This window comes from Cibotium barometz, chromosome 38 (genome assembly GCF_041138505.1).
Source record: "Cibotium barometz isolate CiBa-2024 chromosome 38, ASM4113850v1, whole genome shotgun sequence".
In the NCBI taxonomy this organism is placed as follows: Eukaryota; Viridiplantae; Streptophyta; class Polypodiopsida; order Cyatheales; family Cibotiaceae; genus Cibotium; species Cibotium barometz.
In genome coordinates, this window is record NC_141083.1 from 32,505,664 (window position 1) to 32,522,422 (window position 16,759).

Below are 16,759 nucleotides of genomic sequence, written 5' to 3' on the forward strand. Positions count from 1 at the left end.
GTGGAAGCATAGGGCTAAGGTTTCCTTGAGCATTGGTGTGAAAAGGAATCTTTTGGTGGCCATCTTTTAGGTAAAATAAAAAATAATGATATTGACGTGGCCGCCAATGTGAAAGGCCACATGGCTACTTGTTTGGATGCCAGCGCTGCTGCCAGCTCGAAGTCCAGAGAGTTGGAGAGTCGACAAGTGATGCGCAGCTCTGCGGACTGAAAAGTGAGCGCCGTCGCCTTGTTTTGTTTTTTGGGGGCTCTCGGGCGCAGCTGCAGGTATATGCAGAGGAGATGGCCTGGTTGATAAAGCGATGCTGGGGCGTGTGTAGCCACAGGTACAAGAGAGAGAAGAGAGGTGGTGTGGCTAGGCGCAGCCGGAAGTGCAGCTGGAGCGGACAGGGCCGTCGTGTAAAACGGGGGCCTCCCTTGTGAAGTGCAGAGGAGTGCTGGCGTCAAAGGTGACGGGTGGCTGACAGAGTAAGGAGAGCGGGTAGCAGCTGGAGGCTTTCAACATAGGCCTGGCTGGTGATACGAGGAAGCCATCAAAGGTGGTCGCGAACATCCCTTGTTAAAGGCGCTGACGAGCTGGTGATAGTAGTGAAGGGTGAGGTGACTTTGAAAGGAGGCCACCTTGTGAAGAGCGAGAGGGAGTTGTTGGTGCAGAGAAGCTGGCAAAGGGTTGACAGGCGCCAAGAGACGAGCTGGGGTGTGGGGCGAGCTGAGATGTTTAGGTAGTCGCCTTGTGTACAGGAACGTGGAGGGCTGCTGGTCGATTGGAAGACAGGCTGAAGAGGGCTTCGACGCAGAGGCAGAGTGGGCCGCGTAGGTGAAGCCGGAAGTGGAAGCACAGGTAGGTGCTGAAGACAGGGTGGCAAAGAGGGAGCAGTGAAGAGGGCACGTGTGGCCGTAAAACAGTGTGGCTGGGTGGCTAGTGGGGCTGGCAGGTGGCAGAGGATCAGCACAGAGAGAGAGAGAGAGAGAGAGATGTTTGGCTAGCTGTTGCTGGCGACACACACAGAAGTGATGGGCTGCAAAGAGAGTTGAGGGTTAGCTGGTGTGGGCGCCCTCTGAAGAGTGAGAGTGACCAGGTTCTTTCTGGTGTGGTTGGTACAGCACGCAGGCAAGAGGTTCGCGGTGATTGAGGATGTGGTTTAACCTCGGCAGTGTGACAGGTCAGAGTGTTGATGGTTCGTGTGTTTGTGGTTGCAAGGGCTTGGTCGTCAAACGCAAGGTTGAATCCCAGAGGTGGTGTGGCCGTGGTGGAATTCCCTTGGCAGTAAATCCAGGCCTGAGTGTTTGTAAGTTGTGTGAGTAAGGCTTCTGTGTCGGGAGAAGCTTGTATGAAATGTTTTGACTGGGAATATATTGCTGAGTGTTTACTTTGTTTATGGTGCCCCTGTTTTGTGCTGTCTTTCTGGCGTGGGTGGTGTGGTGAATTGTGAGAAGCGTTCCAGCCGGTGGTGGCTGGTGGTGCCCCCGTTCGTGTTTGTCTTTTCCAAGTTTGGGAGGTGAAGGGCTATAGAGAATGGTTCTTTTTTCTTTTTTTCACCTCACAACATCCATGGAGGAATATTATAATTTACAGGAACAATGGGCCACGTGGACAATGACGTAGACCTCAATCCAAATGGGTTCACTCCATCCATACCCAATCCAAGCCGTAAATTACGGGGCTCATCTTTGAACTCTGGCCATCCATCCTCAATGTGAGCCCAAGCCGATGAGTCGGTGGGAATCCTCATCATGCCATCAGTTGAACGATGGTTCACATGCCATGTCATTAACTCAGCAATGGATTGACATGGAACATATGCATATGTTAAATGCGAGGTATAATAGGAAAGCGCCTCAATATCTTTGTGAAATTTTGGCACCCTATAAAGCCTTTCTATAACGATCCTCTCCACAAATTGGACATTGCATGACATTGGAAAAGGCACCCCCTGGGGCATCCCTGAATAGTACACAATCATTACTATATGCATGAATTCGAGTGTAATCCATACCAAGCTTGGAAAGTATTTTTTGAGCATCACTTCTTCTTTGCGGACATCAAATTGTTTGTTGGGAGAATCTTCTTTAATAACCGGAGTAGACTATTTACATTATTATCGCTCCATCCATATGTTGTTTGCAAGTTAAGGCTTTCCAAGCATGCCTACAAAGTTGAGTATTTTGCACCCTCGTACAATGGTGTGTTATCCTCCTTGTGTCACACATCGTCTCTTTCATGTGTTTCAAAGTAAGGTGTCTCTTCCTCACCCTCTCTTTGAAAAAAGCAAGTGATCATCTTCTCCCCATGACATTCTCTTCCTCTATCTCATATGGAGGAAATCCTGGGCCTTCCAAATGTACTAAACATGCTCCAGTTTCCAAGTGCTCGTTTTACGATGCTCTCGTTTTACGACGCTTGTACTCCTTCCTCAAGTTTCTCCCAATGACAAAATAATGAGGCATATTTTGTAGTACTTGTCACGAATTTCCATGCCAGCCTCATCCTAATGAACCATATTTAAAAATGACACTCAACATTACATATGGCAAACCATGAGTTTACATTTAATCTCATAAGTTATATACTAACTGAGAAATTGGCTTGCATCATCAAGTTGGCTGGCATTGGTCAAACGATCCCCATTTTCTAATATGTTCCAATGTCACTTGACGTTCACGTACACAAACATTCCTTCATCTTTTACATGAATAAGGAATTCTTCTTTCGCAACCACTCTAGACCTCCAATTAATGGTGACCCATCACTATCCGAACCAGTAGAAGATATCTGTACTAGGCACAAAAAGTGTGCAATTAAAAAACTAAATATGAATACATGCACTAAGTCTAGGAGTGTTAATGGTATATGCGTAGGTTTTCTCTCTAGAATTTACCCAGCGTCGCCTATAAACATTGCTATAAGCATCACTATAAGTGTTGTTAAAGCATCTCTAGGCATCATTTTTAGTTGCACTGAGAAAATTAACTTTTCGAACCCACGGTGCCATTGACACACCGATCTTTCTCTCCCCCAAAAAATCCCTCCACTCCTTTCCTTGAGTTCCTGCACAACTCCTCCCTTTCATCAATCTAGCTCCCCTCACATGCATTTGTACTCTTTATATTCCCCTTCCTCTTCCTCTTCATGAGACACTTTCTCTCCATCACCAAATGGCTATGGTGTAAGCTCTTGAAGGTATTTTTCTCTTATGTTTTATTCTAATGCATTTGTTTAGGGTTCTTCTTCTTCTTCCCTTTCCCTTCCCCTTGGTATTCCTCTTTCTTTTCCTATCTATCACTCTACAAGTGATGGTGTATCCTAATGATTAGGGTTTGCTTCTATTATGCTTAACCTAATGATTAATAAGAAATATAATGAGATTAAGATTAATGCATAAAGTACTAATCTTCTCCTTTTTCTTCTTCTCCTTCTCCTTTTTGTGTCTATGCTTAATGTGTATTGGTCTTTTGTATGTTTCTTGTGTTTGGTAGGTAGAGTTCATTAAATGTGTTGCTAATCACTCTTTTGCCTTTTCATATTGTGTAGGTCTTGCACTAATCATGTCTTTTAGCTAGACAATATAAAGGTAAGTTTCTTGTATTCTTTAGGGTTTTGTATCTATGCATTAAGCTTTTAGGCCTTTGCATTACTAATTATTTTGTTTAATCTTTTATTTTGTAGGTTCTCTAATTCTCTCTTTCAACCTCACCAAAAAGAGGTAATCCCTCTAATCATTTATGCTTTTCATCTACCTATTATTGCACCCTTGGGTGACGGGGTTTAGGATTAGATTAGGTTTAAGCATGCATGTATCTAGATTAAGCTCTATACATAGAGCTCAATCTATGCATTAAGCTCTATGCATAGATTAAGCTCGATGCATTAAGCTCTATGCATTAAGCTCAATGCATAGATTCAACTCTATGCATAGAGATTAATGCCTAGATTAAGCTATATGCATTAAGCTCTATGCATAGAGCTTAATCTATGCATTAAGCTCTATTCATAGAGCTTAATGCATGCATTAATCTCTATGCATAGAGCTTAATCTATGCATTAAACTCTATGCATAGATTAAGCTCTATGCATAGAACTTAATGAATAGATTAATCTCTATGTATTATTAATCTCTATGTATTAAGCTTAATGCATAGATAAATCTTAATGGATTAAGCTCTACTCAAGATACACCAAAAAGTAGATTAAAATAAGAAATTTCTCAAAGTGATGGGATTCTCTCAAACTCCCTAATATGGTTTTTATGCATTAAGCTCTATGCTTAGAGTTTAATGCATGCATTAAGCTCTATGTATAGAGCTTAATCTATGTATAGAGCTTAAAGCTCTATGTATAGAGCTTAATCTATGCATAGAGCTTAAAGCTTTCAAAGTGATGGGATTCTCTCAAACTCCCTAATATGGTCTTTATGCATTAAGCTCTATGCTTAGAGTTTAATGCATGCATTAAGCTCTATGTATAGAGCTTAATCTATGTATAGAGCTTAAAGCTCTATGTATAGAGCTTTAAGCTCTATAGATTAAGCTCTATGTATAGAGCTTAATCTATGCATAGAGCTTAAAGCTTTTTAATGCTAAATCTATGCATAAAGATTTTTTGATGTGGAGTGCTATGCATGGATGGAGAGTATAAGCTTATTAAATGTTTCATACTCTCTTATGCATATATAGCATATATTTCTTATACTCTCTTTTTGAATGTTTATACTCTTTTATGCATATAGCATAACGCTCTATTTTTTAATGTTTATACTCTTTTATGCATATAGCATATATTTCTTACGCTCTATTTTTCTATGCATAAGGTATTCTCTCTATTCATAGAGTTTACATGTGCATAGACATATTCATTCACAATGCTTGCTAGACCTCCTTACGTTAGAGTTCAGAGAGAAGTGACATTGCATGCTAATGTAAGGAGGTCGTGCAAGTATTATGAAGTGGGATCCTCTCACATATTAAAGCATACATATGCTAAATGCATGAAATGCATATAGATCAAGCATAGATGTGTTACTAAACACTTTTTTTCCCCAAATGTGTTACTTTTTTTGCATGTTATGTTTTCTAGGTCTTGCATTGTTGTGCCCTCCCTCTACATAGAACGACTCAATTATCATTCCACCTCTTGAGGTACTCTCCAATGTTCTTATTCTTATCATTTATTTTCTTTTCACCATTGGGTGCCGGGGTTTCAGTTTTTCTATTCTCTTAGGCTTGAACATAATGCATAAAGATATGGGGAATTATTGTAGGCGTTTTAGAATGTTAGTTAAGTCAAGTTAGGAGTGGTTATCCGCAAGTAGTTAAGTCAAGTTAGCAAGTAGGTGGCTATAGTGGAGGGGAGCCCTTGATCTTTTCACTATCCTTCTCTTGTAAAAGAGAAGTTGCCTTTGGATTTAATAGTGGGGAGCATGTAGAATCTTCTCAGAAACTATTATATGAAACTGTCCACCCTGCTTGTCTAAGTAGTATTCTAGAAGGTCTCAATAAAGTTCTAATATCACATGAGTAGTATTAAAGTTCTAATACGTTCTTGTGTTATTTTAAGTTTGAGCATGCATAAGGTATAAGAGTTCTAAGTTTGAGCATGCATAAAGTATAAGAGTTATAATGTGTTCTTGTGATATTTAAGTTTGAGCATGCCACGTTTTTATAATGTAGACATGTAGGGGGACGATCCAGACTCGAGAAGCCCAACGCGCCGTCGTTCAGTGTCCATTGCTCATGATCCGGAGGACATGGAACGTCTCTCACAGTTGGCCGCGCTAGTCTGTCGCATCGATATGGGAGAGAGAGTGTGTGGAACATTTTTGCTCCACCCTCGCTTCCTTCCACAATTAACCCTACACCGATGGGGGGTACTCCGATGGGTGGTTCTACTCCTGGGTTACACACTCCTATACCCATGTCCATTCCCATTGGATGTCCTAAATGTTGTTTTTATCGCATCTTCTATTCTAATTATTACTTTATGATATCCATACCTAAAATCTATCTTACTAAAATATTTAGCACCTTTGAATTGATCAAACAACTCATCTATCTTGCAAATAGGAAATTTATTTTTTATTGTGATTACATTCAATCCACGATAATCTATGCACAAGCGCATAGATCCATATTCACCAATAATATTGGTAAAGTCTAGGGAGACTTACTTGGCCTAATAAAGCCTTGTTCCAAATATTCAACCAACTGCTTTTCAACTTCTTATCTTTCAGACAAACTTACTCTATAATGTGACTTACTAATTGGCTTTGAATCCTTTAAAACTTCTATTGGATGATTTATTCCTCTATCCAGAGATAAACCTTTTGGTAATGTTTTCACAAAAACATCTTAAAATTCTTCTAATAAATTGTTCATAAATTGAGGCATTGCATAACACAAAAACATTTGTTCTATCTCATTATCTTGATGAAGCTTTTGGACCTCAACATTACATATCAAAGGAGAAGATGGTACATTGTGCTCTCCTTGCAATATAATAAATTTTTATTTATGCTCAAATGTTAGTGTATTGTGCAAATAGCTTCTCGAAAGTATTTTTTCCAATGAAAAATAATTCGTGTGCACTATTTTTTCTTTAGGTTTATCATTACCATTCCTAATAAGTTCTTGTCCTTGGGACTTAGGACAATTCTTTTTATCGTGTCTCGGCTCAAGACAAGAGAAACAAAATTTTCTTTATCCGCTCTCTCAAAATCTTGCTTTTTCAGAAACTTACTAGGATCGGATTTTTGCTTTTTTAGAAACTTACTAGGATTGGATTTTTTATTTTTTGGAGGTTCTTCCTTTTTAAATAAAAAATCTTTATTTTTGAGATCTAAAATTTTCTCCATAAGGTTTATATTAAAAAATATATCTTTTTCTTTACAATTACCATTACCCATGGTATCATCAAAAACTTTTATAAATTTTATAGCCTCATCTAACTTTTTTGGCTTTTTGGAGCAAACTTCCTTCTTGTACTCCCTTTTTTAGGCCTCTAATGAAGCTTCTTACTTTTTGAAAATTGTCTATGCCCTTAATCTTTAAGGTAATTTCTCTATAGCAAGCTATATGTTGAGTTAGATTTAAATTATTTTATTCTATATAACAATTACCCCACTCCTCAATTTTGATCTTCTTAATTTTCAAGAAGATATCCCTTTAAGAATAATTCCTTGAATGAATCCCAAGAATCAGGTACTTGCCTAGCTTCTGCTAAACTCCACCACTTATAGCTTTGCCTCTTACAAGGATAGGCTAGCTTCAATGGGGTGGTTATGTTCAAGCACATTTCTTAAAAGATGAAAATCTTACCTTTTTTGTAGAAATATATGGACCGCATCTTCATTTCTCTCCTCCTCTTCTCCACTAAAAGTGGGTGCCTTTAAATCTTTGAATATCATACCCTGGTCTCTGGTTTTGGGACCCTCTTTAGTTATGGTTTCATTCAACCCTTTTTCTTGAGTTTTTTTCCTTCCCTCACCAACGTTACTTTTAGATATTTCTTTTAATCCCAATCCTTCCCCTCCCATCAAGGATCTAAAAAGACCCATCATTTTCTCAAGTTTGTTTTCTATATTAGAGATTTTTTCTTTCATCTTCTTCATTTCCATATCCTCTTAATCATCAAAATCTATCTCTATATCTTGCATATTTATTTCATTTGGTTTTGTAATATCCTTTTTCATGTGAGAATAGGACATTCGATTTTTTCACTTTTCAACATTCTCATTCTCCCCACCTTGAGAAGTCATTTACTATAACACTAAGCAAATGGAAAATTTCTTACAAAGCAAAAAAAAAAAAAATTTGTTACAATGACCTTACTTGGTTGGATAATTATGAATTGTCCCTAATGATGTGAAGAACAATTTCGTTGATTCCTCCTTGTTTTGATATTTGCTTCAATGATCCTTCATGGTTATCTTGTACTCCACTTGTTCCATGTAGAACTCCAAAGTATGCCCAATTTATTAGGCAAAAGGTATGTCCAATTTATTAGGCAAGAGATATTTTGTATGGAGAAGATGTGAGAAATATATGGATTAGTTTATGGAAATGAATAGATAAGAGATTAAGGTGTAGAGATTAATGGGTATATGTATAATTAGATTTAGCAATGAGTGGCTCAATGGAAACATGAAAGAAAAAAACTTGACTTTGATACCAATGTAATGCTCCTTGCATTATAAGCTTGAGGACTTGTAAGACTAGTGCTTTGATTCTCCACCTAACCATCTCCCAAACAAAACCTAAGCTGATGGTTATATAGGCTCTAATGGTGCATGACCTTCCAACTTCAATCCCTTGACCCTTCATTGGTTAACTGTGCCTTTTCACTAGCTAATGTCACTTCAACTACCCTAAAGAAGAGCGCCCTCTTTTGTTTGTTTGGGCTTCCACTGAACCCCATTCACCTTTCCTTTTACTTTCACTTAATGCCTATTAACCATTCCTCAAGTATTTCCTATTTGAAATCCAATGAACCTTATTTATATGCAAACCTTTTACATATAAATAATCTTTCCTAGTCTTACCTTTTAGTGTGTCTTGTCAGTCTCATAACACTTTCGTGGCTCTCTCATGTCATGTACATGTTGTAGAGTAAGATTCTCTTTAGGAAGCTCTAGCTTCTCTTCACCTATGATGAACTCCCAATAAGGAAATTCTTCATCCTGAACTTCTATGCTTAGAATTTGTTCTTGTCGAGCTTCCCACAAACAATCTAAGATAAGTTGTTAGACATGTTGACTTGCAAATATCCTTCACACCTACATAAAATATGGTGTTCTCTGTATACCACATAGAAGTTATAGTAACTTCTGCACTCCTAGCAAACTTACAATTTGTAGTAGTCTATCTCTCAACGATACATATATAATAACTTGCAATTTTATAAGTTTATACCTACAACCACTTAATTCAAACTAATCACATACATATACATCTGCAATATGTATGTAGATCCCAAAATACTAGGCACTTTACATTCACCACAGCACATAACAGAGTGTGCAAAACACGCACAGAAACACCAAGAAACCAAAAAAAGCACACTACAGGGTAATATTTCTTCACCCAAGAGGACAACCCAATCTGAGATATCGACTTTTGTAGTGCCTACTGTCGTTGCCCTGACTAGTAGCTGCCTACAAAGATTTGCTTCCAAATCAAAGAGAAAGAGATGAATTTCCCTTACACGTGTGCCGCTTTCTTTTCTTGCCTCTTGAGCTCTCTTTGCAAACCATTGTTCTAATAACATGTGAAGAATGCCAGGAAGAAGGTGAGTTTGAGCTCATTGTAAGCTTCTTCTTCACACACACACACACACACACACACACACACACGCACGCACGCACGCACGCACGCACACACACAAGAGTAGAGCACAAGAGAGAGAGAGATGGATGGCTGAATTTTCTTCTATTTTATTATTCTATCAATGTACATAATACATAAAAGATAAGAGTACACTATATGTAAAAGTACTCAACTAAAACATACTAGGGTTCTATAGTCCAAATGTGACTATCACACAACCTGTCATCTGCCAATTGGTGCATATCAATCATTATCTCCACCAACCATGCTAGTGGCATAAGTGCAAGGCTATCACCAAGGTGGATCATCAATCTCCGAAGCATTAGTTGAGCTCGATATCTCAGCACCCCGCCCCTTAGATAACTGAATTGAAGTTCATGTGAATTTAAAGGATCTACTTATTGTGGGCAATTCAAAGATCTCCAATCCAATAATGTATATCTTGTCAACTTCCCCACAGAGCAATGGATGCTCCAAGTGATGCATAATTTCATCGGCCCAATACATGTAGACATAGTACTTCTATGTGTAAATGACATGTAAAATCTTTCAAACCCTCTCTTTTTGCTTGGAATATTTCAAAGACATTGAGAATTTCAAACACTGGCACATCTACTATGAAAGAAAACTTCAACAATTAGTGTTCAACTTTGACATCAAGCCAACATTTCAACAGATACATTACTATTATGAAAGGATGACATTCCTCCCCTCACACCATCTCCAGACGTTCTAGGAGTGTTTCCTTACATATTTTTTCCAATCCAAAGATATTTCTACCATTATCCATTAATCCGTTCCTCTGACATGACGTTATCGAGAACTTCTCCCGCACAAATCCATTATTTTTTTCATCACTTTTGAGGATGGAAATGGCCTAGGCAAGGGGGTGTATTAAATCCACTCCAAACACCTCATTTTTTTGCCATATGGCTCCATTGTAATCATACATTTGTAAAGAAATTTAATTTTCCATCCAAGTAGTAGTAATATTGCCAATAAGTTTCCCTTTTGAGTCTAGGACATGTAGAATGTTTGTAATACCCTAGCTAGTGAGAAAGGGACACCAAGACTAGTTCTTGGGCACCTGGCCATATGTGGGCACTACACTATGTATATAAGGCAACTTGAACCTCACTTTTTTACCTATGCAATAGTGAAACTTGGAGCTCTACCTTGTCTTCTTGATATCTTGTCTTCTATGTTGAGCATTTGTGCTGTGATTTCATGGCTAGCTTGCTTGCATGCATGCTTGACATGATGTTCGATCGCTTGCTTGCTTGAGATCTAGTGCTTATGTGAAGCTAAGGATTGAGAGAATGAGAGAGAGTGAGAGATATCCCCTTGCTTGAGCTTGGTAGAAAAAGTCCAAGTATTGGCCATGTTGGAACTTAAGGATTGACAACCCTTGAGGTTTCGTAGCGTCCCATAAATAGCATTGTGGCTAAAACCACTCTCCAGATGGTAAAAACAAGCCAACAAGATGGTAACATGTGGAATGGTGAGTGAAACATCATAATACACATCAACAGAGAGAATAGAAGTACCCGAACAAGGTAAAGAATGACAACAATGGATAGACCAAATAAAAAACAAACAACATAGAATCTGAACTTTTACTACAAGTGGTAAATTATTCACCCAAACCAAATCTATATATACCACTACATCTTAGCACCCAAAAAAGTAAGAAACCTGAAGCATTTCCAAGTATTCGGATGCAGTAGGATCGGCAAAAGTATCAACAGATTAGCTGACACTCAAATAATTATCTAGATTAACAATACTTAACAGCGTCGATCAAAGAATCAAAGAAACATATCAACGACAATGTTCAAGATGAAAATTTGACTTGTATTGATTACTATTTGTAAGACTCTTACATGCAAATTATATACGGATACAAAATATAATTGCTTGTCACATGAACTGTCCAGATACAAGTGGTCGCAATTGTTGGGTTATCGCCTATTGAGCTCAGCCAACATCGTACGTTATTGATGCTTACAAAAGAAAAGATACTACTAAGGCTAATATTACTAACAGTGGTTCCATCCACTAACTTACTCCCAAGTGACCCAGTTGGAGAAATGACTTATGAAGTGTATAAGTCAATTTCTCCATTGTGTAACCATGCTTCCTATTTGTGCAATAGATGAAGTGTTCTCTCTACTCTCATTCTCCCTCCGAGCTAATACTTAGAGTTTGAGAAGGCACTCTCCTCTCTTAGCTCCCAAGACTTCTTTGTCCTATTCTCTACTATTTCCTTGTGGGACTAGGCATTGCAACCAAGTAGATTCGAGCTTAAGGTGACCACACAAAATTTGGCTTCATCGGTTTGCAACACCTACAATACAAGCAGCCACTTCAGTGTGACAACGAAGGCAAGACACATTGCTTCCCACAAGAGGAGGTGAAGCTATGGAATTTGACTCTAGCTTGGTTCTGAGGTAAGCTCCCTAAGGACCCTTGCATCAACAAGACTAAACATGAATTGGCACCGGTTTCAAGGAGCACCTTTTTGCTTTACAAATCTTTCCATTGTTTGTAGAGTCTTGTCTAAATTTTAGGGATCTGGATGGTCTAGGAGTATTGGAGGATGTTAAATTCTTGGCATTATAATGCCTTTTTCTTTGTAATACATTTTACACATTCCATTTTAATACATTTTACACATTCCATTTGTAAAAAAGATATCGTGAAAGGAAAAGGTGCAACTTTGTGACCCCAAGAGGATAGCATGCTCGCGGTTCTTGGTGAGCATTCATGATGTTTTCTGTGTATAATTTAATGCCTTCTAAATCAAGCGCCAGCACATGCTATGGCTGATGATTTTCGCATGTTGCAGTACACATGCAAAGATTAGAAATAAATTCACATTCGATTTTGTGCCCTAAATTAAAGTACTACAATGTAGTAAGTCGCTGGTTTTGTCATCTCAGTCCCATTTCTCTTGAAAAGGTTAAGAGTCACTCAGTTGTAGCAGCTAGTGGGAGCGCTGCCTACAGCTTAAATGTTACAAGTTACACAATGTGTCCAATGAAATAAGCGTTTTGACCAAATCATGATAAGTGTTGCCAATTGCAGTCTTCTTTAGGACTTCCAGGATAAAGTCCCATCTCACCCCATCATATGCTTTACCCCATCTGCATACAGCAGCATGCAAGGAGTGTTCTGAGGTCCACTCTTCTAATGATATTCAAAGCTGCAGCGTGAACATTGTAACCAATGGAGAAAAGGATATCAAACTGGTTTGAGCTGATCACTCGGAGGTAGGATGTACTTCTATAACATCAATAACTGTGGAAAACTCTTGATCAGAACAACTGTACAAAACAATACAACACTATAAAGAGAGCCAAAAAAAATAGCTGCTGCACAACTCACCTCTAGAGTCCTAGAGTCGCTATATATCGTTGAGTTCTGTCCTCGGCAGTCTAGCAAGTACCATCACCAATATTCCTCACAAGTACACTTTCCATCCTCGAAAATGTGAATGTGGCTCGCATCTTTGACCAGAATTTTCCGCTGCTCCACTTTTGATATAAGTGATGTAGCAAAATGGCAGTCACCACAAACCCGCATGTTCTTCGTAACACATATAGGTGTCCCTTCAGGTGTACATGCAATGGCCATCACTATGCCTGCATAGCACATCTTCCTTTGCATCATCTGAAATGTCTTGTGACACCCAATGGAAGGCCTGGGGAATACCTTTCCTCTGATTTTTTTTTACCAATGTCTTCTAGCTTCATAAAGATATTTTTGCTTGGGGATGACTGTCATCCCTGACAATAAACAAATGTACATTTCCACTTGCATCAGTCAACCAACAACATCCTGGCATCTTCTATGCTCCATTTTCCATTCTCATAGCTTCAACCTTGTTCGCTTCCTCTCGCATGCCAGCAGCGGCATATATGTTACTCATGTCGACATATGCTGCAGCATCCTTTTCATCCAATTGTACTGCATGTTCAAAAGCCAATCTTCCAAGCTTCAGGTTTCCCCATTTTCGACAAGCACCCAACAGAGCAGACCAAAGCGGAAGACAATCAGAAGGTGGCATCTTCTCAATCACTCCTATTGCCTTGTCAAAGTGCCCTGCACGGCTGAAAAGATCAACCATGCAAGTGTGGTGCTCTAAAGTTGGGATGATGCCATGGACTGTGCTCATAATCTCAAAGTACACTTGCCCCTCGTCCACTAGACCTGTGTGACTGCATGCAGTAAGCAAAACAACAAACGTGACCAGATCTGGCTCTATACCTTCTGCTATCATTTTGTTGAATGAGTCAAAAACAGTTTCAACCTTTCCAAGCTGAGCATATCCTGCGACTAGCGTATTCCAGGAGACTACACCCCGAACTGGAAGCTCGTCAAATACTTCTTGTGCTTTTGCAAGTGCACCACATTTGGCATACATATCCACCAACGCAGTGCCAAGCACAATATCTTTTTCCAATAAGCCCTGCCTGACAACCTCAGCATGTACCTCTTTGCCCTTCTCAGCTGCTCCTATGCTGCCGCAGGCTTTCAAGATGTAAATAAACGTGACTGCATTTGGGGTGAGACCCTCCTCTTGCATCTGTCCAAAGCAGTTCAAAGCCTCATCACCATGCCCGTGTTGGGCATATCCTGCGATTAGCGCACTCCAGGAGAATACATCCCGAACTGGAAGCTCGTCAAACACTTCTTGTGCTTTTGCAAGTGCACCACATTTGGCATACATATCCACCAATACATTGCCAAGCACAATATCTTTTTCCAATAAGCCCTGCCTGACAACCTCAGCATGTATCTCTTCGCCCTTCTCAGCTGCTCCTATACTGCCGCAGGCTTTCAAGATGCAGCTAAAGGTGACTGCGTCTGGGGAGAGACCCTCCTCTCGCATCCGTCCAAAGCAGTTCAGAGCCTCATCACCATGCCCGTGTTGGGCATATCCTGTGATCAGGGCACTCCAGGAGACTACATCCCGAACTTGGAGCTTGTCAAACACTTCTTGCGCTTTTGCAAGTGCACCACATTTGGCATACATATCCACCAATGCAGTGCCAAGCACAATATCTTTCTCCAATAAGCCCTGCCTGACGACCTCAGCATGTATCTCTTCTCCCTTCTCAGCTGCTGCTATGCTGCCGCAGGCTTTCAAGATGCAAATAAAGGTGACTGCATCTGGGGAGAGGCCCTCCTCTTGCATCCGTCCAAAGCAGTTCAGAGCCTCATGACCATGCCCGTGTTGGGCATATCCTGCAATCAGGGCACTCCAGGAGACTACATCCCGAACTGGAAGCTCGTCAAACACTTCTTGTGCTTTTGAAAGTGCACCACATTTGGCATACATATTGAGTAGGGCAGTGCCTACATAAATGTTCTTTTCAAGCAACCCCCGTTTGAGAATATCAGCATGTATTCTGCTGCCTTTGCACAGGTCTTTTTGCTTGGCACAAGCCTTTAGTAAGGCTACAAGAGCAGTATCCTCTTGGTGGTTGCTGTTGCTATCTCGCTGTCGTGCTTTGTGGAGGATTTCCTTGGCCTTCGTCACACAGAACTCTCGTTGCAGTCCTCTTCTTCTGAGCTCCTCTTGGACCCAGGATGGATTGTACCACCCGTCCATCCACAGCGACTCTTTTGTCATTTTATGTTTGAAGTCTGGGGATCTTGGGCTTCTCTGTGATGCAAAACAATACTCAGGCAAGCCAATAGGTTTTCGTGTACTCTCATGTAATCGTAAAACAGTGCTTACCTTGCTGGTTCGATTGTCCCTCCATTGGGAGGGATTCCTGAAGTACTCCTTCCATAAGAAGTCCATGTCTCTGCATGCCATAGGGAGGGATCCAAGACGAAGTTGTCCTTCTTTTCGATTGTCAAGTTGTGAGCCCCTCTTTTGCGTTGTTAAGTGGTGAGCTCTGCAGAGGAGTGGATCACCAGGAAAATGCAAATTTGTATTACGCATATGTTTAATTGTTTTTTTTTTTAAACTTACTTTTCTGAGGTCTTATTTCATCAATTTTAATTAATTTGCACCACCTAAGTATATAACGTTGCCTAATCACAAGGGTTCCCTTGAACATGCTCACATGCTTGTAAGATAAAGTAAACAACTGCAAAAGAAGGTTGCCTAATCACAAGGGTTCCCTTGAACATGCTCACATGCTTGTAAGATAAAGTAAACAACTGCAAAAAAAGGTTGCACATGCTTTGACCTTGTAGTTGCATGAAAGAACATGCATTGGGATCAAAGGAGGCTAAAGCTCAATAGCCTCCAGTGGCCAAGGGACCAAAGGAAAAACAACTTGCTAATGCCACAAAAAATGATGGATGTAAACAAACTACCAAAACTCCAATTCTGAAGATGTTGGAAGCTACAAAAGGTGTTGAAGCATCAACATTGGCGAGGGCGATGACAAAGTGACAATTCAAAGTTGATCTGGCACTGATACGGCCTCATCCAAAAAAAGAGGACCTTATACCTAATGCACCTGTCCCACCAAAATCTCAAGGGACACCAGAAAAACACATGAATTATCCTAATCTTGTGCTAGAAAAGCTCAAATGGAGCATGCTCAAGAATCGATTCAAAGTGTTCACACACAACTAGAACCTATGCTAGGATAAATGCAAGATTATGGATTGTAACACCTCTTAAACTAATATGTGAGCTCTTACCCAAACCAACGCAAATGTTCGAGGATAAATGCAAGAATATGGATTGTTAACCGCTCTTGAACTAATCCCTGATCTCTTACCCCAACCAACTTTGAAACCAACACAAATGCTTGAGGAAACCAATGAAGACCTTGTAGGGGAAGCCAATCTATTTGATAGAAGGACCCACAAGAGCTCATTGACATGAGAAAAATTAACGAAGCCCCTCTCTTGCATGTAAGCTTGGAGAGTACGCACCCAAGGATTCTCCCCAATTGGTGTGGAGGACCAAAGCTAACCAAGAAACAAAGGTGAACATAAAGCTACGTAATCACAATCTCAAAATCTTTAAACATATCATAGTAGCAGACTCCAACAATGAGCCCATTAACACTGAGGATCTATGGCATCAAAAGATTAAAGATCCACTAAAACCTCCATTTAGAGAGAGAGCATTGTCATACCCTATAAGATAGTAGGCCCTAGTCCACCACCTAGTGATGTGTGAATATAAACCTCGAGATATAGGTGTTAAGAGTAGCAACACTGACCATTCAAACATGTGTCATGGGACCTTACTAATTAGCCATGCCCAAGCTTAAGAGCTTCACCCTCGCATGTGGAGAGAACCATTCGTAGCATTCCTCCTCCTTGTGTTGTTACACTGTTGCAATTCCTTGTCCAATGGGTTCTGCAAAGGTCCTCTAAGCCTAGATGGCAGTGCTGGACTCAGTATCCTCACTAAGCATTACTAGGAACAATGGGGTAAACCAACACTTCAACCAGTCGGAATG

At 40.0% G+C, this 16,759-nt stretch overlaps 1 protein-coding gene across 1 annotated transcript; it reads right to left on the minus strand.

The window, feature by feature from the left end:
* Positions 1–12,189: 12,189 nt before the first annotated feature.
* On the minus strand, positions 12,190–15,257 carry LOC147616616 (pentatricopeptide repeat-containing protein At1g06140, mitochondrial-like). The gene is made up of 2 exons (XM_086777677.1): positions 15,064–15,257; positions 12,190–14,988 (listed from the first exon to the last, which is right to left on the minus strand). The coding sequence occupies exons 1-2, from the start codon at positions 15,142–15,144 to the stop codon at positions 13,168–13,170; spliced, it is 1,902 nt and encodes a 633-aa protein (XP_086633803.1). The 5' UTR covers positions 15,145–15,257; the 3' UTR covers positions 12,190–13,167.
* Positions 15,258–16,759: the final 1,502 nt, after the last annotated feature.

Excerpts from the sequence above, each read along its gene's own strand:
- LOC147616616 (XM_086777677.1), bottom strand. The coding sequence starts at position 15,144 with ATGGCATGCAGAGACATGGACTTCTTATGGAAGGAGTACTTCAGGAAT. Across the intron at positions 14,989-15,063 it reads GGGACAATCGAACCAGCAAG|AGAAGCCCAAGATCCCCAGA; the intron begins GTAAGCACTGTT and ends TTTGCATCACAG.